This window comes from Pristis pectinata, chromosome 25 (genome assembly GCF_009764475.1).
Source record: "Pristis pectinata isolate sPriPec2 chromosome 25, sPriPec2.1.pri, whole genome shotgun sequence".
NCBI lineage: Eukaryota > Metazoa > Chordata > Chondrichthyes > Rhinopristiformes > Pristidae > Pristis > Pristis pectinata.
Genome location: NC_067429.1, coordinates 19,627,925 through 19,652,827, shown reverse-complemented (window position 1 = coordinate 19,652,827; position 24,903 = coordinate 19,627,925). Strand labels below are relative to the sequence as shown.

General features: G+C 38.8%; 1 protein-coding gene across 1 annotated transcript; it reads right to left on the bottom strand.

Moving 5' to 3' along the window:
* Window positions 1-208: 208 nt before the first annotated feature.
* psmc5 (proteasome 26S subunit, ATPase 5) lies at window positions 209-24,903 on the bottom strand. Its single transcript, XM_052038420.1, has 13 exons — window positions 24,795-24,903; window positions 17,620-17,705; window positions 16,452-16,523; window positions 15,720-15,789; window positions 14,851-14,948; window positions 12,040-12,096; window positions 10,504-10,734; window positions 6,748-6,874; window positions 5,000-5,190; window positions 4,494-4,592; window positions 3,027-3,137; window positions 1,607-1,693; window positions 209-370 (listed from the first exon to the last, which is right to left on the bottom strand). Exons 2-13 carry the CDS (start codon window positions 17,623-17,625, stop codon window positions 317-319), a joined length of 1,203 nt encoding a protein of 400 aa, XP_051894380.1. The 5' UTR covers window positions 17,626-17,705; window positions 24,795-24,903; the 3' UTR covers window positions 209-316.

The window sequence follows — 24,903 nt, the reverse complement described above, 5'->3', positions numbered from 1 at the left end:
ACCAAAGAGCCTGTTTCCATGTTGTATCTCCTATGCCTCTACCCTAACACATTTTTTGGTTTGATCAGTCAATAAACACAAATGGAAAGTTGTATCTCATCCAGACATTTTTTAAATCACAAGTAAGATTGGTGCAAAAGCCTTGTGCTCCATCCTGGAATTACCAATTTCAGTCTTTTGACAGAATTAACACCCAGTAGAGTTCATGTAAAGAATAGGATTTTAATGTTTTATGGCATTTATTAAAGACTAGCATAGAATGATTTGACATTTTTAAACAGCAAAGTCTCTTATCAACCAGCTTCACCGCATGCAGTTACTTCCAAAGCTTTTTGATGGACATGTTCTTTTCACTGTCCTTTTGCATAACCTGCAATGAAAGGATAATGCTAGTAAACAGGGTTGTTGCAATGAAGAGCAGAGCACAACTAAGTGACCAACAAAGTTAAACTAAGTCCAGAGGAGATTCATGAAGTGCTAAAAACAGACCAGAACAGTTGTTCTTTTATTGGAGAAAAGGTACCAACAGAAAAATGAGATGTAGATGAAAGTTATTGGCCTATTTTGTTGAACATGAAAGTGGACACCAAGTAACAAGATAGTGTGTAACATGCCAGTAACCAAAGTCATCCTTTCATGTTAGAGAGAGAGTGTGCGCCAGTCAGACTCTAAGGAAACATTAGAAATTTCTTCAGATCAGCTTTTGATCCTGGTGCTTGTCCAGTGGAAAGTAATAGTTAGATACGAGTGCAATACCAAGTTGAGGGTCATGAAATGAAGAGCATGCATAAATCAATGCTATATACTGAAAAGCTAGAAATCTGAAGTCCAATGCTAGAGCCACCATGTAGAAAAATATGCAGACTATATTTGGAAGAGCAAAAAGAAATAGCATATTCACTGAAATATACTGCAAGGTGTGGAGGAAGAGGGACTTTAGATTCAAGCAAGTCAAATGTGGCCTGCACATCATTTTTGATTTTAAAATATACTTGTAATCTTACAAGATCAAAGAGTAGTGGAAAAGTGTACAAAATACTGACTAAACTGAATAATTTTGGATAACCCAGTATATTAAAAAAAAACTTTTAAAAAAAACACATAGGAACATGGATAGAAAAGATTTGTGACATTTTAAAGTCATCGTAGGTTTGGTACTGTGAATAGTAACATCTCGGGTTGGTATGGCAGCAAGGAGATCAATTGAAAACAATCATTTGAAAGAGAGGAGATGCTGAGAATTTCTTCTAAGTTGGGAGAGCTTCTGCTGCATACGCTTTATAACAAGTAGTTTTTGAAACAGAGATACCTTTTAAGGGAAAATAGGATTTCTATTTGAGACAGAGGTATGCAGCCATAGGATTAGTTTTGGACTCCTGTTCAAGTAGGCTACATTACAAGTCATAATGGTTTCAAGAAATTGTTTCCAGTTCCCCTCACTCCATGCCCATACATGTTGCCACAATTCCAATATTCCATCCCACACATCAACAAGTTGCATCTGAAATTGAGATCCCTAAGAGAACCCATGTGCATTGCATTGTTGCTATCAACGAAAATTACAGCATCCTCAATCATATTTGGTACAACCTTCACAACATCCTACCTTAGCCACTGCCATTTCAAAGTCTTCTTGTGTAACGTGAACTCTCCTTTCTCTCAAGGCATACATGCCAGCTTCTGTGCAAACACCCTGCAAAATAAAAGCCTCTCTCAAAAAGACAATTCCATCTAATACTGTTGTCATAAGTTAATCACAGAAGTCCTAATATAATGCATATTTTTAAATGAGTTCTTTTAGAAATGTTTGATTTAAAAAAAACATGAATTTTAACTGAGGCCTTGCTAATCTGCCATCATATTTAATACAGGCAGATATGGCATTTTTTCCAAGGCCAGCATTTATTGCCCATCCCTAGCAAGGCAGTTCATGGGATACCCACTTTCACCGGTCAAATGAAAGAAACATCATATTTGAATACAAACAAAAAAATAGTTCTGCAACAGCTAGTGTACTGAATACAGTGCCAGACACTATATTACAAGAACTCTAGAGAATTTTACTTGCATGGAGAGATTTGATCAGCTGGGATTGGCTGAGATGAAATTGAGATGTACAAAATGATGAGGCCCACAAAGAATGAAGTTCTTCTCTTTAGCAGAGAGATCAACAACCGAGGGTTAAAGATTTAATGGAGACACAAGAGACTGCAGGTGCTGGAATCTGGAGCAACTAACAAACTGCTGGAGCTTCTCAGCGGGTTGAGCAGCATCTGTGGGAGGAAAGGAATTGTCGACGTTTTGGGTCGAAACCTGGCATCAGGACTTATTCTGATGCAGGGTTTCGACCCAAAATGTTGACACTTGCTTCTGCCCCCCCCCCCCCCCCCCCCCCCCACAGATGCTGCTTGACCCGCTGAGTTCTTCCAGCAGATTATGTGTTGTTAAATCTTATTTAATGTTGAACAGTCAGATAAGGATTTTTTTTAATCCATGGAAGGGTTTGGATATGAAACTTACTGCCTGGCAGGGTCGTAGAGGGAGAAATCCCCATCACATTTTATACATACCTTGGTAAGCACTTGATGTGCCTTAGCCTACAGGCTGCAGATTGAGAGGTGGGACAGTGGCTTTAAACAGGTTTTTGATGGGCATGGTTACAATGAGTCAAATGCTGCCATACCATAATTTTTTTTTTACAATTCTAAATTAACAAAGGATCACAAAGTTTAAGAAAGGATCAGAAAAGTTAGACAAAGCAATTCTGCCCCCCCCCCCCACATAAAATCATAGTTTTTAAGTTCACAATTGCCTCCAGGTATGTTTAGAACAATAGAAAAGTGCAAAGCATCTAAATGCTTAATATTTTCTTCCTTTCCTGCTTCACCAAAGCAGACTTACCTGCTGCAAAAGACTATTGCTACATTTAATTCACTACACTACTTGTACAGGGCTTCACCCACACAGGTACACTTTAAGGGAGGGATGGGGTGGAGGAAGAAACAGACTTTACTACAGTCACTGACCTTGACCTCTGCACCCGATGCTCCTGGCATTAGCTCAGCAATCTTGCGCAAATTGATGCCACGTGTTAAGTTCATCTTTCGAGAATGAATCTTCAGAATGTCAAGACGGGCCTGAAAGAAGGGAAGGAAAGAAAACAATTTTACCAAATAAAAAGTAGTTCAAGCTGTATTCTCCTAAAGTGCATTCATGATCAAAGAGATTCCTTTAGCAAGAGGAAATCAGTTGAATTCAATTTGCAGTACTCAAGAACTGAATATGGAAACAATTGCTTTCTTGGATATAACAAGTAGCCAACCAAATGAAATTTAAGTGCAATAATGAACTGCAACTAGAACAACTATTAGCCCTTATTTAACAGTCACACCTTTGATCAAATAATTCTAATGGAAAATCTTAGGGCTTCCATAGACAAATCCCTTAATTTTCCAGTTACGGAATTCATCATTTTTCCTTGACTGCTTTCTGTGTACTACTACTTGTCAGCCCAAAATCACACCAAAAGTGTGGTCCCAGAATATAATTTAGAACAGTAAATTAAATAAAATGCTGTAAATATGGAATAAAAAACAGGGAGTGCTGGAAGCACTCAACAGGTCAGGCAGTATCTGTGGAAGAAGAAATAGAGTTAATGTTTCAACTCAAAGAGCCTTCTTTCTGATGAAGGGTTTTCAACCCAAAATGTTAACCAATTTGTCTTTCTACAGATACTGCCCGACTTTTCTGAGCTATCATAATTTACAATCAATGTGCAGAACAGGTCCAAACCATACACAATATAACTATATAATACTATCCATTTCTGAATACAGAAGTTGAGCTACTGACATTAATAAAAGGTATTTATCTTTCCAAAGAATATTCTCCCCAGCCAGCTTCCACTCTGCACACTCAACCCATTGGGTCTCCTATCCCCTCCCCCAACTAGCTCCATCCGCCCCTCATCCCTCCCTTATCTGGTTTCAGTTATCATCTTCCAGAAACACCCCCAGGGTGAGGCCAAATACAAACTAGAAGAACACCATTTCACATTCTGCCTGGGTATTCTACGACCCAATGGTACGAAAATTGAATTTTCCAATTTCAAGAAACCCGTACTCCTTGTTCCTCTCTCTCTCTCCCTCCCCCTCCCCCCACTTCTGATCCAACCAGGTTCTCTCATCGTTTCAACATCTCCTCACCTCCCTCCCCCAGTTACCCAGTTTGTTTCCCCTTCTCCATCTGGTTCCATCTGCCCATCACCCACACATTCAAACCACTGGGTCTCCTGTCCCCTCCCCCATCTGCCTACCATCCCTCCCTTATCTAGTAGATTGATGAAACTGCTCCTTCTCTACATTGCCAAAGGATGTCATCATTTTATGAGTAAATGCTGATGGTGCAAGTCTAGAAACACCAAACTTATTGAATTTATTTCCGAACTGATAACATTGTGATCTTCCAACCACATGATACAATTTCACACTCACCTCTTCATTTGGAGGGGGAAATTCTATTTTCCTGTCAATTCGTCCTGGTCGCAGTAACGCAGGATCCAGGATATCAATTCTGTTGGTTGCCATGATTACCTAGGCCAAACGGATGAAAGACTTGAATCATAGGCTAACAAACTAATATAGTTTAAATTTTGTTCAGAATCTACACAAAAGATAATTTTTGTTTCTGTCTAGCATAATACCAACCACATATTCATTCCACTTTCTCAATATTCAACCAATCAGGGAGTCCTGTTCTCACCTTCAAGACAGTGCCAGGAATCACTGCTTGACCAGGACTCCAATGTCTGCACAAAGGAATGTACCTCTCGATGTAACCAACCAAGGCTCAATGCACAGGAGGCACCATCAGTTATCTTTGCAGCTGTGTCGTATGGGAGCAAGGGACACTTCTCCGTACCCTGCACAAAGTTCCAAACAGACTTTTGCCACTTTCACATTGCCTTCCAGCAACAATATTTGACAAGATTAAACTGTACCTTAATATTCTTAGTGGCTTCAAACCCATCGAGCTGGTTGAGAAGTTCCAACATTGTGCGCTGCACCTCACTGTCACCACCAGAACCACCTTCCAACCGCGATGAACCAATAGAGTCAATTTCATCCATGAAGATGATAGACGGAGCATGCTCCCTAGCCATCACAAAGAGCTCACGTACCATACGAGCACCTAGAAAATTAATATAAAAGCAAAAATGTCTTTTAAAATCAATATTTATTAATTATAGATGGATGGGAATTGCAAATTCCTGGCCATGAGAAATAAAGATAGCATTTATGTAGTGCCTTTCATAACCTCAGGACTTCCCAAGGCACTATGTAAACAATGGAAGTATTCTTTGAAGAGCTCACAAGTCAGCTGTCTATTAATCAGATTGAAGACAATAACTTAGCAATATCTCAGAAGGTAACTGAACAACGTGGTGCAGAACGATTCAGCTTAAAAAAAAGCACTAGATACAAGCTGAATTAGACTTTCAATCAAGGCCCCAAACACCAGAATCAATGAACTTGTATTCTTCTGTTTTCAATATTTGTTCATTTACTAGCATATAACCTTCATTGCTGAATACTGATATTTCCTTCAGTAACCGGACTGGTTCCTTATATAGCTGTGACACAGGTTGCTGGAAATGCGTCAATATTTATCAAGGCTTCACATACGTTTGTTGCTACTTGTAAGAAGTCAATCATGAGAAAAACTCTAATACCAATGTACTGGGGGTCTCAGCTATACTAATGTTAGGCTGCAACAATGACTTCAGTATCACCCATGCTAGAGAAAAGAAGGGATAAATATCAGAACTCCTACGGTTCATTATCATCCAAAAAATCCAATAGAAGTACCGATGTCTGGGTATCAGGTTTAAATAAAAGATTTGCTTATCGCATACCTTCTTTGCATCACTGTTGAGCAATCTTACCATCTAGGCAGACACAAGTAACCACTGAGTTGTGGGTTGAGATCCATGTAATTATGCTTCTGTATGGATCATTGGCTTAAGCAGGGGGGAGGGGGTAAGTGAAATACCATATTTATGTAAAGGACCAACTTTCATCATAATATTTCAGATCAGTAGTGAGTTAATTAATTACAACCAGCCTCTATCCTCTGCCCTGAATGCGGAGTGTGCAGTCGTGTGGAAATAGCGCAAAGTAACTTGGATTTCTGCATTGTCATTTAAAGTCCCCTGATAGAAAAAGACAGTCTATTAATGACTCAAGTTTGGTTCAGATGCACCCACATAGGCAAATGGTTTGCGTATACATGCTGTCGAGATTCACGTGAAAAACATGCAAATTAATTAACTTCTGTACAAGTTCAGGGCCAAATAAGTGGCTTAAAGAGCAGTCAATGTGATGGAACATTGCCCTTGCTGGTAATGTTTTTACTTGTCCAGAGATCCTTACTGTAATGCATCCTATAAGAATAATCTGAAGAATGACCAAAACCCTTACAATAATATCACTTGGAGAAAACGTAGGGAAAATTAAAAGGAGCAGAAAAAAATAACAAAATGTACATATAATATATGCAGCATAATTCATTTAAGCCTGGCTCGAGTTTAAACTGCTGTCACTTGAGTCAGGTCGTGGATTTAAAACAGTTCTATGTCTTGGGCATTTAAAGTGCAAGTGGCACAGCAGTGCAGATCTTAGGGCATGTTACATTATTAAAGATGCCATCCTTCAAAGGAAAGATTAAACAGACTCATCAAGCACATACCCTCGCCAATGAATTTCTGCACAAGTTCAGAGCCAGAAACGCGGATGAAAGTGCAGTCAGTATGATGGGCCACTGCTCTTGCCAGCAGTGTTTTGCCCGTGCCTGGAGGTCCATACAGCAGCACACCCTACAATGTAATAAAATGTACATATGAGATCCAATGCCTCAGTAAAAAAAAAGGTAATCTTTGAAAGATTTGCCTTTAACCAGAGATGCAAAGACTACACTGCGCTTAATTCGCAGTATTTAACCTTATGAAATAATTCATTTTTTTATTTAAAAACTACTTAACCATATCCATAAGAATTTACAATAAAAACATACAAATTAGGAGCAGGAATAGGCTGCATGGACTCTTCAGGCTGTTCCTCCATTTAATAAGAGCATGGTTGGTCAGAAATTTATAGAACCTCTTGCATTTAAGTCAACTTAGTTAAAATATAAAGACAACCATAAGTAACTCTGGACCAACATTATTTGCTCAAAGCAGCACAAACTATAGGTCTGCTGCTATGGCCACTTATATCATAGAAAAATATAGTTAAGCCACTTAATGCTTAAGCACAAGAAGCTGAAATGCGAGCTAGTAATATTCATACACAGGAGCTAGGGCATTACACATCAAGCTGTTATTAACAATAAATTTCCAGCTGTCAGCCAGTTCTTACCAACTTTTGTTAATAAAAAAACAAAAAGTGGAAACCTTGTCAATTCACAATTTTACTAAAATCTCCACACTGGGGAGAGAAATCATTCAGACACAAATAAAAGTTGATTGTTTGCAAGTATTTTTTTTAAAAAAAGGCAAAATGTTATACAGCAGCGTACCAACATGTGGTGCCACTGATTGCCTAAACAAGGATCCTTCACAGCAATTAAGCCCAACTCCTCCATAGCTCCCAATCTACACGACAATGCCAAGGGAGGAATTGAGCAAAGACAAGCACTCATCCATGGAAAGGAAGCAAAACAAAAAATACAAAAATAAAACTGTTGCCCTTTGCTCCCCATGCTTAATACAAGAAAATTACTGCCAGAGTAAATTTATTTGATGTACTCAGCTTACAATATAAATCATTCACAGAATACACAACAGGCTAAATTGTGCTTTTGCTGATGGCTCTGTTTGGATTTCTGCACACTTGCTGCAAAATATGGAATTCCAGGAATCGCAGACAGATTTTCTGAACTCTATTCTTGCTTGGAATTTACAGCATCAGCTTGGGAAAGAAATCACCTCTCGGATTCTGTGCCAGTTTAGACCCAATACTGGATCTAATACTCCACTGATTTCAAAGACTAAGCAGCAAATTATGTTTCTGTAGTTTAATGTTTTTAATTATTTGTGGTTTTAGCCAATTATAAATAATATTTAATACTTTAACTATTTTTCAATTACAATTTTTACAGCTACCCATTTTAAAATAACATCCCTAGCTTTACCAGCTGTCAAAGTGGGTCAGGGATATTTTAGGGACCGGGCTTCTTCACAGAACCCAAAGGGCACCAAGAGTCCAGGCCACAGTGAGGAACTCAGGAATGCTGAAGACCAAGGAAGTGGGTCCTGCACATCCAGCCTAATAAATGGGGGTACAGGTGGAAATTCCAGATTGGAATTCAAGCCAGACACTGGCTCAGATCCAATTCCTCTGGCAAGAGAACATCTTCCTTCAAAACTTCAAAAAAAAATATACTTTAAAAAAATAATTTCACTTTACAGCAATGCACTGTTAAAGGGATAACTCTGTATCCAAGTACACAGAAAGTGAACATGCACCACACTGGATTAGGAAAATAAACGTTGAGATGAATTATACAGGAAGTAGAGTAACAAGACTCTTTACAACAGCATTCTTTCTATCTCGAAAAGCTGGTAAATTAGTCTTAAAACCAGGAGTGCTATTTCTGAAATCCCAAATACAAGCAGCTTTTGGCTCCGTCTCCATCAAACCAGTTTAGTCAGCTTTAATAAACATTACACTTTGTGAAATGTATAAATAAAATTAATTTTGACTGATTTTATAATGTTTCAGTTCCTCCATGGAACTCCTCCTCAATGTACCCCTACAATCAAAGGATAACTTACTGGAACAGTAAGATCTTCAAATAGATTTCTATTAAGAAACATGTTTTTTGGTAAAGCTTGGTTAAAAATGGCAGGAAAACTAGACATGACTGTATAGCAAGAGTCAAGCATTTCCATAAACAGAGTGGAATTGTACACCAAGTACTTGGATGTATTACAAATCTGTTGCCAGCCAATATTTTTCACACCAGCTGGATCTCTTCTGAAATCAAAATCTAAACTGCTTCATAGCCAATTACAGATTAGAAATCAGTAAAAGCAAGTAGCAAATTTTAAAACCGACTTCTATAAACTGGAATGACAGAAAAGATGCTTAGAGGCTTGAATATCCCCACTGAACATGTCCAGCTGATGATTCAAAAGAAAATTTACATCTGAACCTAATTATACTTCTGAAAGATTTCAAATATGAAATTAAAATATTAATCTTCATATTCAAGCTCTATAATTTTCTGTTTCTTTTCTATTAGAATTTTCCCATTTTAAAATCCCCTTCCCTCCAAGGTAGTGAATATGAACAGGGTACAGTAGTCAGCAAGAGATGTTGAATGCTGTGCCTCCGTAAAAGCAGAGTCTATCAGCAAATGCCATCTCCATCTGGCACTTTAGCCTCAAACAGCAATACAGGCAAGGAAGGGAGGGAAAAAAAGTACTTAATCATTAACTTGTTAATCATAAATTTATTCAACAAATTCAGCTGCAAGTCTTTGAGAAAGAAATGCTGAAATGAGATTCAGTAGCACTGGTTACAAAACACCAACTCCCAACGCCACCATGCAAACAAAGCAATGCATTTTTTTTATTTGTTATGCAACTAAAAAAAAATATGAAAATTTAAACCACATTTAGTAGAAATAAGCTTGACCAAAATGCTACATAGATTTTTTTAAACAGACTCATTGAGTTTGCTTGAATCCCCATTTATTTTTATTTTGAGTGGGCTGGGGGAGAGTTATACATTTTCTTTCTTTCAGTCTGTTATTCACAAGTCAAGGATGAGAAAGTGCCTTTCAGTTTACCAAGCCTCACCCCGTTACTATCTTAATGCACAATGTTCGTAACATATGACCACAAAACTTTTCTCCCTCCTATCCAAATTAAGTTATTTTACCACCAAACGAAGTGAATTGTGAAACTATTTCTCTGTAATTTAACCTTTTGTTCCTTTCTTCTACTGTTTAATTTGAAGTTATATTCTCGATTTACCCTACCAACAACACTGATTATTCTGTGTACCACAATTTAATCACCATCTTGAGTCCTACCATGATATTGTTAAACAGATCAAATGCCCAAGAATGTAAGCAGCTGAACAATTGGTTCAACTTAAGTACAAATCAAACTGCCATGTTTGCAGAGATACTAAACGAAGTTGTGGCACAATTTCTAACTTAAAGCTTAGTAGATGGCAAACTCAAACTGTTTGTTATTTTTACTTCCCAGCCAACACGAGGAGGTCTACTGAAAAATTTTTTAAAATGGACCTTTAAGATTCCCTGACCATGAATACACAGACAGTAAGGGCAAGCATTTCTCTTGACATGGGCTCCATTCTCTCTCAACACATATTCACAAACCAATGTGCTCTGATTGAGTCGTTGCTTTCATTTGGAATAGGTATAAAAGAGGTAACGAAAAAAGGCAGAAGATGAAGGGAAATGTGCACTTGCCTTAGGCTGAGCAATGCCAAGAGCTTCAAACAGTTCAGGATGCTTCACAGGCAGTTCAATAACCTCTTTGATCTCCTTGATTTGTTTGTCTAAGCCACCAATCATTTCATAAGTAGAATCTGGAACTTTCTCAACCATCATGAGCGACACCAGGGGGTCCACTTTGTTAGGCAGGATTTTGTGAAGTGTGTAACTGTCATTTCTCAAAGCTACACGACAATTAGGAGTTACCTTTAAACATAAGTTACAGCCAACAGTTAAAGCAAATTTCAGTTGATTCCTGGGCAACAATAATCATGTAGTGGTAAACAAGTTAAATGACACAATAAACCATCTGGTACTGATGAAAATCTTAAAGAAACGTCAGCTAGCAAACAACCTGCTTATATTATATGGCCACAGAAAAATATTACAGACGGCTGGTCTCAAGCTTGAACCCTTCTTATGTCTACTCCATCACAGTAACCAACACAGCTATTTAATTAGAACAGCTCAATGGCAGAAGGAAGTAGTCTCGGATCATTCATGTTGAGCAGCAAAGAGGTTGGATTACATCTTAAATCTTTTAATATCAAAAGGGTTCAAAGGAATGTAACACTATATAAAAAAAATGATTTTAGCACTAAGCCAAGTTCAGCCAATAAACTGAGTTAGAATCCCCCAATACATGTCAGACTTTCAAAAGATTGGCTTAAATCCAGGACGGTTTGTTTTTCCAGAACCTTATACATCCTCTATGCATCTTGATAGCTTAGACCTTGACAGAACATTAATTTAAAAACACAGCCCAATATGCACTCTATCCATTTCTTACCTGCATTTTCCCACATCCTGGACCAGACACTACATGAAAGAAATTAGAACCTCCAACCACATTTAAATCCAAAACAACAAGGCTCAATAAAAGCATTACCTAACTCCTGAAAGTAATTCAACAGAAAACTCATCCACATAGCAACAGGCAAACTTATGTCTATCCTCTTATTTTTTAAAAAAAGAAACATGGTCTTACATAAATGGTATCTGTGAATATTTTCTGTGTACAGAATTTGCAGATGCACGTGATAAAGCAGTGGTATGACAAATTCATTTTCAATCCCATTCTTGGTATGGGTATTATCATATTGAAAAGCATATAATTAACCATTTTAAAGCATAATAACTTAAAACTCATGCTCCATAGCCAACATCTGAAATCTGGGTTCACCTCTGTTATCCATTCTTTTGCACATTATTTAGAAACATAAATTGTCTCATATTTTTCTACATATGAAATAATAAATTTTGTAGACCACTGTTCTTTGGACCTCCTATAAACCACCCATTTTTTTTTGAAGAGGGTGCCTAAAATATCCTTTCTAATGAGTCACACAAAATAACTGTATCATATGCCCTTGAAGCATTTTCTACACTCAATTACCTTCACTGTCATTATAGAATGAATATTTTAAATCAATAATCACATCAGATGTTTAGATTTGACATGTAATTCACAAACACTGAAGAGTAATATGTATAATGACAAAAAAAACTTACATCATTAATGTCAATGTTCTTGTCAACATCCACAACAAATTTTCCTTCTGGATGAACCTAAAAGGGAAAAACAAAATTCAAGATCAAGATCAGTATAAAAAAAAACTTTTACATGTTTCCATTTTTCTCCAAAAGCACTGAAAAGATTAAAAGGCATGATAAGCATGTAATACAAACTCCCCTGATCTTTTTCACAAGCTTCTCTGAGCTTAATGATTTATCAATCCTACAATGAACTAATCAGATAACATAAAATAGCCACCCTTTGAAGAAGCTTCTTCACCCTTTGAAGAAGCTGCAACCTTAGACCGCTACATAGCAGTCAGCTTAAATTTAGGAACACATCAGGCAGAAAAAGTGAAAAGACAAAACCCAAACCAATGAAATGATGCTGTGCCTCTCCATTAATCTTTATGAATGAATACACCTTTGTGCAGCAAACCAATTATGTTTTTTTCTTTGTCAGTCCCATTTTGTATTAAATGCATTTTTGCAATTCCCAATCAATAAATTCAAAACTCCAGAGGCCCATCATAGCTCCCTTCCAAGACCCACACCAAAGCAAACTTTAAGCAAATAAAAGCTCACCTCTGCAAGATGAGAGCCAACAAACATATGTACTACAAAAACAATGACTCATCTCCTTTCCACCCCAGAATTCATCATTTCATTCAGACTAAACAAAGCAGTTTGAGTTCAGTGGCCAAATCGAGCTGAAATCCCATTATCCAAGCTATTGCCACAATGTATTCCCCCACCCCCCCACAACAATGCATCTTTTTTCACAGTTCATGCCACATCTTCACCACTTTCTGCTTCAAATTCTTCAGTTCACAGCATTCCACCTCAAGCAACCGCAACTTGTCCAAAGCTGTGCAATTACATCCTATCAACACTCAAATCACACTTCTTTTCAATGTCCTGACCAATTTCTAACTTGCTCTTCAACCCATCTACAAGGCTCTTCATTCACATGCCCTTATTTCTACCTGTTAAATCCTTTATGACAGTACATGCCTTCTACTGTTCTAAATTGTATAACCTTTACACTTTACCTCTGCTTTATCTTCACCTCTACCCACAAAGTAGTTCATCATACCTATACTCCTCTGTCCAGCTGCATCTTCCTGATCTTGATTTATGTTATTATCTAATCACTCTTCTTCCCTCAGACATTCATAGCCTGTTTACCTTTTGTGATATGCTCTTGGATAGATATTAGTACCACAGAAACCAAGTTGTTAACAGACAGTAGAATAAGGCAAAACATTAACCAATTTTAACTCACTCTTAGTAGCTATTAACACCTGGCAAGTGCAAACTAAAATCCGTACACTTCATAAAGCAGCAGGCTCTAGCTCCAACAATGGAATGGCTGATACTATTCAAAGCAGACAATAGGATGAAAGTCAAACCTTTAATAATCAACCACAGATCTATACACACCAGGTAAATTAAAATAGATTATGCACATTTAATTTGAGGTGGGTTCACATGCTGATTGTATATCAATACAATAAAATACCCACCATCATTTCCTATTCTATTCCAGTTATTTTAAAGTTGAAATATTTGATTAAACAACTAAAATTGCAATGTACTATAGTAACCAATCCTTGAAACAGTTAGAAATATCTTTGAAGTCTTATCTTCAGATCAAGGACATTACATTCCACTCCCCAACATGTTCATGCTCACCACAATGAGTGTTGAAAAAGAAAATAAAGCACAGGAAGCTGAGGTGTATCAACCGTTATATGACAACCCATTGCCATCAGACACAGCTGCAAAAAACAATGGGCAGTGAAGTCAGCAAGGATAAAGCAAAGATGTGAAACGACCACAAGGAATAAATGGAGCAAGAGTGCATCTTGATTTTTAAAAGCTGTTCAGCAACGAAAGGCAGGCATAAACAACCACATGGAATGTTATGCAGCCATCATTCTAGCTACTAGTGTAAAATGGATTGTGCACCAGATATTCCTGGGATCACATAGGTTTCAATTCTGCAAGTTCAAGGGGCAAACAACATTCAATGGGAAATTATACATCTTAAATAAAGTTAAGGTAAGGTATTAAAATAGGGAAAATAGCAACATCCTTCCAAATAAGGCAAGTTCATATTGTTCTTGGAAACTGGAACATCTTTCCATGAAATCTATTGGAAATATCTGTCCTATTATAAAAACAATGGCTTCAAAATTCAACTCTTTTTTAAAAATTTAATTCTGACCTTAATTTCTCTCCCTTCCTTTGCGCTCTCCTACAGTTTAATATTTTTACAACCGAGAAAAATCACAAAAGGTGCAACAGGTATATTATGAACGTACTGTTACTTTTTCCTCTGTTACCAGCTAGAAAGCAGCAGGAGCAAAAGAAAAATATCCCACAAGTAGAGCTTCTTTCGAATGCCACATATATTCAAACCGCACAATTTAAAAAAGAGCATAAATAAATCACACACAAGTCCATCTTTCCAGTGTTCTCAAATTACTGACTTAATTGAAGGCACGGAGAGAAAAAGAGATACCAATCCATAAATCTAATTATGTGAAATACCTACTTTTGAATTTAAAGTCAATCCTTAATTTGGGCATTAAAAATGTTATGTAGCAGCCTAACATACTTAGTAGCTTTCAAGTAATTGCAAGTCCCATGGATCAAATACATGATGGATGCCAGTTTCTGAAATAGAATATTCTGTAGAAGCAACTCAAAATTTAATTTTGCAACATCCATGTTACCAGATTTCCAGGTCAGTAGAAGTTCTAGATTCAATGCCCCCTTTTGCAAAAGACACGGCAAAATTACCTTGACGAGCACTTTCTTCTTGTCCATAGCTCTAACCACCTCTCCAACATAAGACCCCTGCTCCTGCAATAACTGTAGCTCCTCCCGTAGCATGCGCACTACAAGAAACATTTAGAATTATATTAGTTTAATATTCAGTAATTGTGCAAGGATTTTAGATTAAATCCATTTCATAGATTCAGTACAAATAGACAATGTTCATAGAATAAAACTAAAAACTTTGCAGAATTGAAGAATGATAATCTCATAGATGCAAACAATCATGGCTACTTTAGCACAACTTCACATCACCCAGGCCTCTCAAAATTTTTCTGTGTCTTCATAAACTAAGTTTAGTATTTTATGCTGAACTTCTCCCATGTGAATTCTGCTGAATAATTATAGCACAGAATACAGATCTACTGTTGACATTGTTGTTTACTTGCTACAGAATTAGACTATTCCAGTTTAATAACAAAATACTGGGCTGAAACCAAACTCATAATAATTACTAAAATTAACTAATCAAAGCAAAGTCCATAACCTTGCCCGCATTTCTTTAACACATTATAACTACATGCAATGCAAAAGGGAACTGTGTGGGTGGATTTGAAAGGGAATCAAAATTCATTGGAAAGAGGCCAATAGATGAGCAATACCATGTGGACTTCAACTGCATTTACCACTTACAAACAGTTGGTGTCCCTAGCACAATTTGTACCCTGTTGTATTTGTTACAAGAACCACCACAAATGCTATATAATGGACAGAACTATACCATAATTCAAATATAAAAGAATTTGCTCTGATATGAGAGATGGAGCATAATGTAAGCTTATGTGACCAAAACAGCACTACATAGAATACTGTTCTATAGCAATTTTAATTACCTTTGGCATTAAGTTCATTTCTTTGAGCCTGCAGACGTCGGAGATTCTGACTCTTATCGTTAACAATGAGCTTTGAGTGAGAGGTAGAGAGAAAGAATATTACAACTTTGAAGTGGTACTGATTCACATGCTAAATTGGATGCTAGTAAACAAGTTCAAGAGCTGTGTATTAGAATTATTTGGTCATCTAAAGAGATGACTAAAGAGCACTGTTAAAACCATTGCATACATTCTTCCTCACTAGGGAAATGATTTCCAAGGAATCCTCTCATTTTAATCAAGAATCGAATGTGTGAGCAAGATAAACAGGCAACAGTATTGAAAGAAGATAACAGCTCAAGAAATGAGTTACTGGTAAATTTCATAAACTAATTTCATAATTTGGCCAATAATTACTGGAACTCATGATGGAAAGTGCATCTTTGATGAACATTGATGTACTTAGTGAAGCAGTAAATAAATTTCTGCACATTTTACACAAATCTCTGAAAATCAGTAGCACTCGGAATAGGGGTGCTACAGTTTCGAAGGCCATTACAATTTCTTTTCCTTTTGATAATTACTGCTTCTTTTCCTTTTTGATTATGTGTCGCACCACTGGAGGAAAACTACACACTTTGCACCTCAATTATTTCAAGTAAAAGGCTACTTTGTTACTTCCAGATTTTGCAAATAATGCACTTTAAATTTCTTCAAACTTCATACAAGTTTGGTTATGCCATCATAAATCACCTGAAGTTCTTCTATTTTTGATAGATAATATTGGCGGAGGCCTGTCCCTCCCTTTCCCTCTTCCACGTCCATCTACAATCAAAGTAGATACAAAATTAGCAAAAAAAACTTTGGAGAGTAAAAAGATGGAACAGCAAGAAAGATTCCACAAGACTCTTACAGTGTTGCAGATACTCTGAAAAGATTTCAGAGTTCTGTATATTAAAGTATGGATTAACTATATTCTTGGGATTTGCAAGCATGACTGAAATTACACGTGCTTTATCAAAGCAATTCATTTAGCACAAGTTACCTTTGAAGAGCAGAACCCAGGTAAACAACAACATAGTTTGATTTCTGGACTAAGTAGCACAGACCACCAATAAGGGCATAGAACTTTTAGTCACACGAGTTCAAAAGAAAGAGCACAAGAAAAACTACAAATATGCACATTTGTTTTTGTCCATTTTGTAACATTTGTCCAATATTTAAACAGAGCTAACATTAAGAAAAAAGAATTTCAGTTCTGCTTCCAAACTTCAGGCAACAAACGCTGAATAGTAGCAATTCCTTGAAGGAAAAACTGAAAGATCGACAGTGCTCTTGTACCTCTGTTTCCATTTTTCTCCCTAATCATTAAACATCTTCTTTCAAATCTGGGCTGAATCAGTCTCTGAGCTGTTCTGAATCAGAAAGTGCAGGGTTCAAAACTTATTATCTACACATTTTTAAAAAATCTGTACAGAGAAAAGTATGAACAATGCCCCCAACTAAAAATATATTCTTAAAAGTACTATCAACTGCAATATAAATATAGTTAGAGATCCCCAAAGAGTTCACATTTAGATCATTACAGCACCAGCTTCCTGCCTTGCAATTACAACACAAGATCGAATTTGAAGGACCACAAATTGCACTTTTTCCAAATTTCTACCACCCTTAGTTTTTCCAAACTAATATCAAAACATCACATCTACAGGGAATGCCAGCTAAATAATTAGCTGAGTAACATGTGTGGAACAGACTCATTCCAAACCAGCAGTTAAAAGGCATATTCTGGGAATGATGAATGATGTAGAAATATTGTAAGAGATAATCCATTAAAAAGGCAAAAAGGAAAGCACAATGCTCAACTGCAGTAAGAGCTCGTATTCACAAATGAAAGCAAATATTTTAGACTAAATCTTACCCTCATGGTGCTGGAGATTGATGATGAATATCCAGGAAAACAATTTTCTACACAATTACAGATTTGTCAAGTCAGCAAAATAATATCTGGAAATTACAAAAGAAAAAAAGTTACTGGCTTTCACCATTACAATCACGTTATTAGAAAAAGACAACCAGAACATGAATACGACAGCTTTATAATTGAATGCACAGGGCATAACTGTGCGAAATGAAGGATCCAGCTCAGACACCACTGAATGGCTCTGTGGAGCTTTCAGAGACATTTTTCAGTGTTAAGAGGGTGCTGTATAAATCCAAATAGCTGTGGCTACAACTAAACACATAAAATAGTCATCCCTACCCTTGAGCTTAAATGTGCACGATCCAAAATGGATAATCAGTTTTAACTTACAGGATATATCCCACAATGTTGTTTATCCACAAAAGACAGAACACAGGAGGAATACAAGATAAAATGTTTTTGTACGTCATGAGAGAATGGGGGACTTTTCCTCCTCCAATCCAACCATCTAAATATAGCACATTGTACCAAATTTAAATACCCATGTCAAGATGTCTTGAATTACACTCAAGCGCTGCTATTCTTTATCCCCAGGCAGTTAGTATCAAACAAAATACAATTAACATTTTCAATAATCTTCGGAAACTGCTTGGAATGCTGAACAACTGTTAAGTACTGTAGCCAGTTCCTGCAGACCACCAGCTTTGAACATGGAATTCAAAAACATATGGGTAATGAGATAGCTCAATCTATCCAACAGCAGAATTATCAATTCACATAATCCCTCAAACCACTGATAGATGTATATTACTTTATATTAGATCTAGTGCAATACATTTATCTAAGTCAATAAATGCACAATTAAGAGGAAACTCAGTGGCTATCCAGAATAATCTAGGTATTGATCTAAGCAGATCTATACTGTTCAAGCCAAAGCTTAATGATAGCTCCAAGTAGAATTTTCATAACAGCTCTCCCGACAGTTGCATATCACTTGGGATAATTTTCAATTGAACAAAGTTGTACAGACCAAAAGGCTGCAGATTCAATTACTGCAATGCTGAGGCAGGCAATTTCAGCTATTGCAAAATCAGCTTGTAGAAGTATCAGTTTGGGAGGAACAAACAAGGTGAAGCCAGGTTAGTCCAGCAGATTATCAAATGGCTCTCAAGGAAAATTAGGCTTGGTTCATAGTTAAACAATCTCATAATATTCACTGACCAAGCTCACTTTTTAAAACTGGACACAGGTGAGAACTGCTAATGATAAATCCTAACGAGAGCAATTTCAGGAAAGAATTGGAGAAAGAAATCTGAAATTGTACATGCAAGCTGTTTATGAATATTTATCAACTGTATATGACTGCATTGCTCCAAAACAAAACATTGCATTATTTATCAGCCTAGTTTAGGAAATTTCAGACAAATTTCCAGATGAATTAATGACTGACCAGGTCATCAATCCCCAGAAACTAAACTGTTTCAGATATTCTTGCTAGAACATTTGTTATATTGAGGATACACAAACAGAACAGACTGTGTTACAGTTGCAGAGGCCACTGTTACTAGGTAACCAGAGTATGAAACGTTTCTCCAAATTAGATTAGCAAAGTATAAATGTCTGGACAATATTACGAGGAAATACAACTCAGAGAAAGACAGTAAAAACGTAGTCACGGAATGGGTGTTATTTCAACGATATCCCTCATTCTTGGGACAATTACCTTGAAGGGATTTATTAACAAAATAATTCACACACAGCTGTAAAGGTTGGTTAAGAAAACTCTTCGATCAGAAAAGACTTTCAACAAACTCACATATCTGAGGATTTTGGCAAATATTTACCAATTGCATACACCATTGTTTTTTTTTTAAATTCATTTTTTTTTAGGATCTGGCCATCAGTGGCACGGCTAGCATTTGTTGCCTATCCCCAATTGTCCTCAAGAAGGTAGTATTAAGCCACGTTATGAGCTGCTGTTGTCCATCTGGTGAAGGTATTCCCACAATGCTGCTGACATTGGAGCTCCACGAATTAGACTCACTGACAATAAAGGAACAGTGATCTTTTTACATGTTAGGGTAGTGGGCAATTTGGAGGTGCACCTGCTGAGGTTGGTGCCCGCTGGCCTTGTACTTGAGGATTTGGGAGGATTAGCTAGGCGAGCAACTATGGTCATTTTGTAGATGGTACACAGGGCAGCTGTGGTGGTGGGAATGTTCAGTGTGGTAAATGGGATAGCAAGCAAACAGATTGCTGGATCCCTGGACCACGTTGAGCTTCTTGATAGTTGTTTGAGTTGCACTCATTTAGGCAAGCAGCAAACATTCCATCCAACTCCTGACTTGTGCCACACAGATGATGAAAAGGCTTTGGTGCGTTAAGAGGCAAGTCACTTGGTACAGGATGCCCAACCTCGTGTTTATGTGGCCAGTCCAACTACATTTCTGGTCATTGGTGACCCCTAGGCTGTTAATGGTGGGAATCTCAACAATGGTAATAATGCTGAACATCATGGGTAGGTGTGAGAGGTGGTCATTGCCTGGCATGTTTGTGGCATGAATTTGTCTTATTGTTCAGGTCTTTCTCAGGGCCTGACCATCCTAAGCTGCTTCATCAATGACCCTCCTTCCATTATAAGGTGAGGGGATGTGTGCATAATATTCAATTCCTTTCACAACTCCTTCAGCAAATGAAACATCAAGACCTAAACAACATTCAGGCATGGGGCATCAAATGACATTCATGCCCCAGAAGTGCCAGGTAATGACCAGCTCTAACAAGAGAGAATCTAACCACCTGCCTTTGACATTCAGTAACATTACCACTGCGGAGTTCCCCACCATCAAGGTTCTGGGCTCACCATCGAACAGAAGTACAACTAGACCAGCCACATAAATACCATGGCTACAAGAGTAGGTCAGAGACCATTTATCCTACAGCAAGTGTCCTACCTTCTGACACCTTGAATATTTTCCTTTTCAGCACTTCTGGCTCAACATGGTTACAAATGCCCTATCTTCAGCACTCATATTCTGCGTCCTGTTTTTGTAGAGGATGGAGATTTTCTTAGAACGTCCTCCTTCTGTTAGCTATCCACCACCATTCACAACCAGATGGGGCAGGACTGTATTACAGTGTACGGTGGCATAGAGATCAAGTTGCTGTACTAGCAGTCTAAATTTTGAACTCAACCTATAGTCACAAGTTCAAATCCTGGGAAATTTAAATTCAAATAATTAAACAAATAAATCTAGAAAAGGGATAGGCTTTGTAGCAGTAATCATGAAACTACTGAGTTGATGTAAAAATCCATTTGGATTTAATGTCACCCATTGAAGGAGATCTGCCATCCTTTTCTCATCTGACCACTGACTCCAGAGCCACCAACATAGTTGACTCTTACGTGCTTCCTTAATCCAGGGGCACTTGGGGATGGACAATAAATGCTAGGATAGTCTGATGTCCACATCCCACAACCAAATGAAAACAAGACTGCAATGTTTTAATTTGATTTATCTGTACTGCGGAGCATGAATGTATTCCCATGTTGTAGCTTCACCAACTTGACTTCTCGTGTTTAGGTATGCCTGACGCAGCTCCAAACGTGCCCTTGGCACTGCTCATTGAACCATCCTTCATCCTGTGACTTAACTGTAATGAGATTGAGGATTATGCCAGATTTTCACATTATGGATTGCAGTGGTGTATGTTTCCGCTGATGCTGTTGGTCAACAACCCCTCACAGATGCTCCATTTTGAATTCTGAGATCTGCTGAACAGTAGCCTCCCTATTTTTTTTATTTCACAGGATGATTTTTCATTGCATACAACTACTACATTTTCTATTCAAAACAAGCAAAACATATCCAGTGCTAGCAATTAAAACTATCTCACACCCAAGGTTAATGTGAAAGCTTTTTGGTATTAGCCGAGACTATATTCTATGTGGAACAAGGGAGGTAACAATTGGCATTAATACAAAAATCTTCAAACTACTATCCTTCATTGCACGCTAAAGTGACTGACGAAATCCAGTTTCTTCAGCAGAACAGCAAGGGGTGCTACCAAATTCTCCACATGATAACAAGTCCACCATTGGACAAATTTTTCCACTGACAAACTGAGGAAAGGTAACCAATACCACCAGCATCCAATGCAAGTTCTCACCAAAGGGTTGTACAACCCTTTCTCAATTACTGAATGGATGGGTAGGAGAAGGAACAAGTCTGGCAACCCAAAAGGGGAAAATAAAATGCCTGCTTGATGTCGTCATTATTCTTTTGAATGATATTGATAATCTACTGACTACAGAGTATATCCAGACAAGTACAAGACTATGTACTTGAGGGGGTCAATCAAAGAATGAGTGGGCACAAGAAAAGGCAGGATACCCAGAAAGTGAGCAGGAAATCCTGAAATACATATTCAGGGATCCATGAGCGGCAGGTAAACCAGGTGATTAAAGAGATACATGGGATACTTTCTTTTTTGAAGTTACCACAGCAGAGAAGACAAAAGCAATGGGATAAGGAAAATAATGTGGATTATAAAAAATAAACAAATAATGCTGGAAATGCTCAGCAAGTCAGGCAGCATTTGCGGAGAGAGAAACAAGGATAACGTTCAGATGATTTTTCAACAGGACATCAAGAGTGGTCTGACGAAACGTTACTGACCTGACACATTAATTCACTTTCTCTCTCCATACTGCCTGACCTGCTGAGTATATCCAACATTTTCAGTTTTTATTTCTTTCTATTCTTTTCCTTTTGTCAAAATCATCTGGTTATCTTCTTCTCTAGTATTTGCTTTGTTCTTTATTCAGAAAGGTTTAGACTTTGCACCATATTTTATTTTGCTGTTATTTTGCTACAATGTTTTATATACACAGCTGAGCTTTATTTTGTGTGTGTGATGCAGTGCCCAATGACAAAGCTCCTGTGGACAAGCAGTTCCTCACAAAAGGAAGCTGAGGATCATGGGAATGCTGGCCAAGCTCATTTTAGACCAGCAGAAGATCCAAATCCATGAAACTAGCTGGGCCAAACATTCAGCCTGAGCTCACAGGTTAGTGATACTATGGCAAGAGTCAGTATTACTGACCACATGCAGGTCCACTGATTAGCGATTGAATATTCAATACAAGTGTTGGTCAAGTGAAAAGCAGACTGAATGGAGCCTCTGTTTCCTGCCTTTATCTTAGTTGGAGGGTTGCATTCAAAGCTTCACCCAAATTCATTAGCCTTTGAAGTGACTAACGGTGGCCCTCCCACCTTGCCATCCAATCGGTCAAGCCAAGAGAAGTGTCTGGAAGGCCACAGAGGAGGTATGACTAGCCAGGGGAGTGATAACTCTGCCTTGGTGGTCAGCAGTGAAGAGCCTCAACAGCAGACACTGAAGCCAGTGAGGACCATAGCCTATGCAGGCCTACTTTGTGAGCTCCATCCAAGAGAGCAAAGGTGGCATCAGCACCACCTTTGTGAAGAGCAGAGAACCCTGGACTCTGGGAGCCCCAGTGAAGACACCTGTGCCCACCAAGCATAACAGATAGTGTTGGGACGCACACGCGCACAAAGCTGAGTTTGCACCGAGATCCAACTTGTGTACTTTTTGTTGTCTTGGAAGTATAAAGCACCTGGGTGAAATACATTGGCCAAAGTACTCAGAAAGAGTTAGAGCAACAGTCCACTTGCAACAGTGGCAGAGTACAACTTCAAGTGCACTGGGGAACTTAGTACCATAGAGGAATCTCTGGACTGGGGCAAACTGTGCAGCCGGGGGGAGGGGGGGGGGGGGTGAAAAGAGGCAAGAACAGCAGCTTCCATCACATTCAACAAGAGGAGATGAGCGAGGCCACAGGATCCTGGCACTGTCAACATAACAATGAACTGCACTTTCTCAGCTAGCCAGGACTCTGTCCCCAGCTGCACATCACAGCACTAAGTGGCTTGCCTTGTCATAAACTCTCACAGGCAGTCTCTCCATTTTGATTCACTGCTGGCAGTGCACCGAGAGCAGTGACATACACCCCATTCCCTGCTCAACAGCCAGGAGAAAAGCAGTTTACATCAGCTTCCCAGCCTAAGCAGACATCTTGTTGAAAGAACATGATGGGGTCCACATATGAACAATTGGATGAAAAAGTGCAATATAATGAATCAGCACTCTGCAAGGTAGTAGTGTATTTATAGGAAAACTGATTTCACGGCTGAATGGACCCAATTTCCACCAATGAACATGATTCCTACAGTGGGGGACAGTGGAGGCAGTACAATTGAAAATTCTGCTGGGAGACGCCAGGAACCCAATCATTACCTCGCCATACATTAGGTTGCAAAGATTCCCTGTCCTCAGATCCTCAGCATTGGATTCTAAAAGCATAACAGACTATCCTGTTTTCCAACTCCAAATCCCCTGGCACACTTGTGGACATTCACACACACATTATGCACCCAAAACAGCTGGCCCATCATGGAAAGCAAAGATGTATAAAATAAATTGGTTTATTATTGTCACATGCACCGAGATACAGTGGAAAAACTTTGTTTTGCACGCCATCCACACACACCATGTCATTACAACAGTGATTGGACAATGTTGGACATTGTGGTGAGGCCACACTGGAAGGTGCATGTTCCTTTAGTCACATCACATGAAAGTTGTGACAATACGAAAGGGGGAGATTCACAAGGGCATGGGGTTTAGTGATGAGGAAGGGTTGACCACACCGGGGTTCCTTGGAGCAGCCCAGGTGGGGGAAACAACAAACCTCAAGGGATTAAAAAAAAATGCGGCAGTGCACAGAGGGATTAGAGCGGAGCGGGGAGCGGGCGAGAGGCAGGTTGGGCCCAGGGACCATCCCGATAACCCAGCCCTACAGCCACCCGGCCTCCACACTCCAGGCCGAGGCTTTCACCGACAGCCGAGTAAACCGGCCCGGATCTCCGGCGGCCCGTCGTAACCCAGCGCCCGGGGCGGGCCCAGGCTCCGGGCCTCGGGCTCCAGGTGCAAGTCATGGCCGGTGAGGCGCTGCCGTCAAACGCCCGCCCACCCAGCCAGCCAGCCAGCCAGCCGACCTCCTCCATTCCTCTTCCTCCCCATCCCTCCCCAACCACCGACATTTCCCTCTCGGTCCATCCACAGACTCACAAACCAAACCAGCAACTCACCCGAACCGGCCCCGCGTCCGGCCCCGCGCGTCTTAAAGCGAGACCGACCCGGCCCGTGCGTCTTAAAGCGAGACCGACCCGGCCCGTGCGTCTTAAAGCGAGACCGACC

Excerpts from the sequence above, each read along its gene's own strand:
- psmc5 (XM_052038420.1), bottom strand. Across the intron at positions 14,949-15,719 it reads AAATGAACTTAATGCCAAAG|TGCGCATGCTACGGGAGGAG; the intron begins GTAATTAAAATT and ends TGTTTCTTGTAG. Across the intron at positions 4,593-4,999 it reads AAGCCACTAAGAATATTAAG|GTAATCATGGCAACCAACAG; the intron begins GTACAGTTTAAT and ends CGTTTGGCCTAG.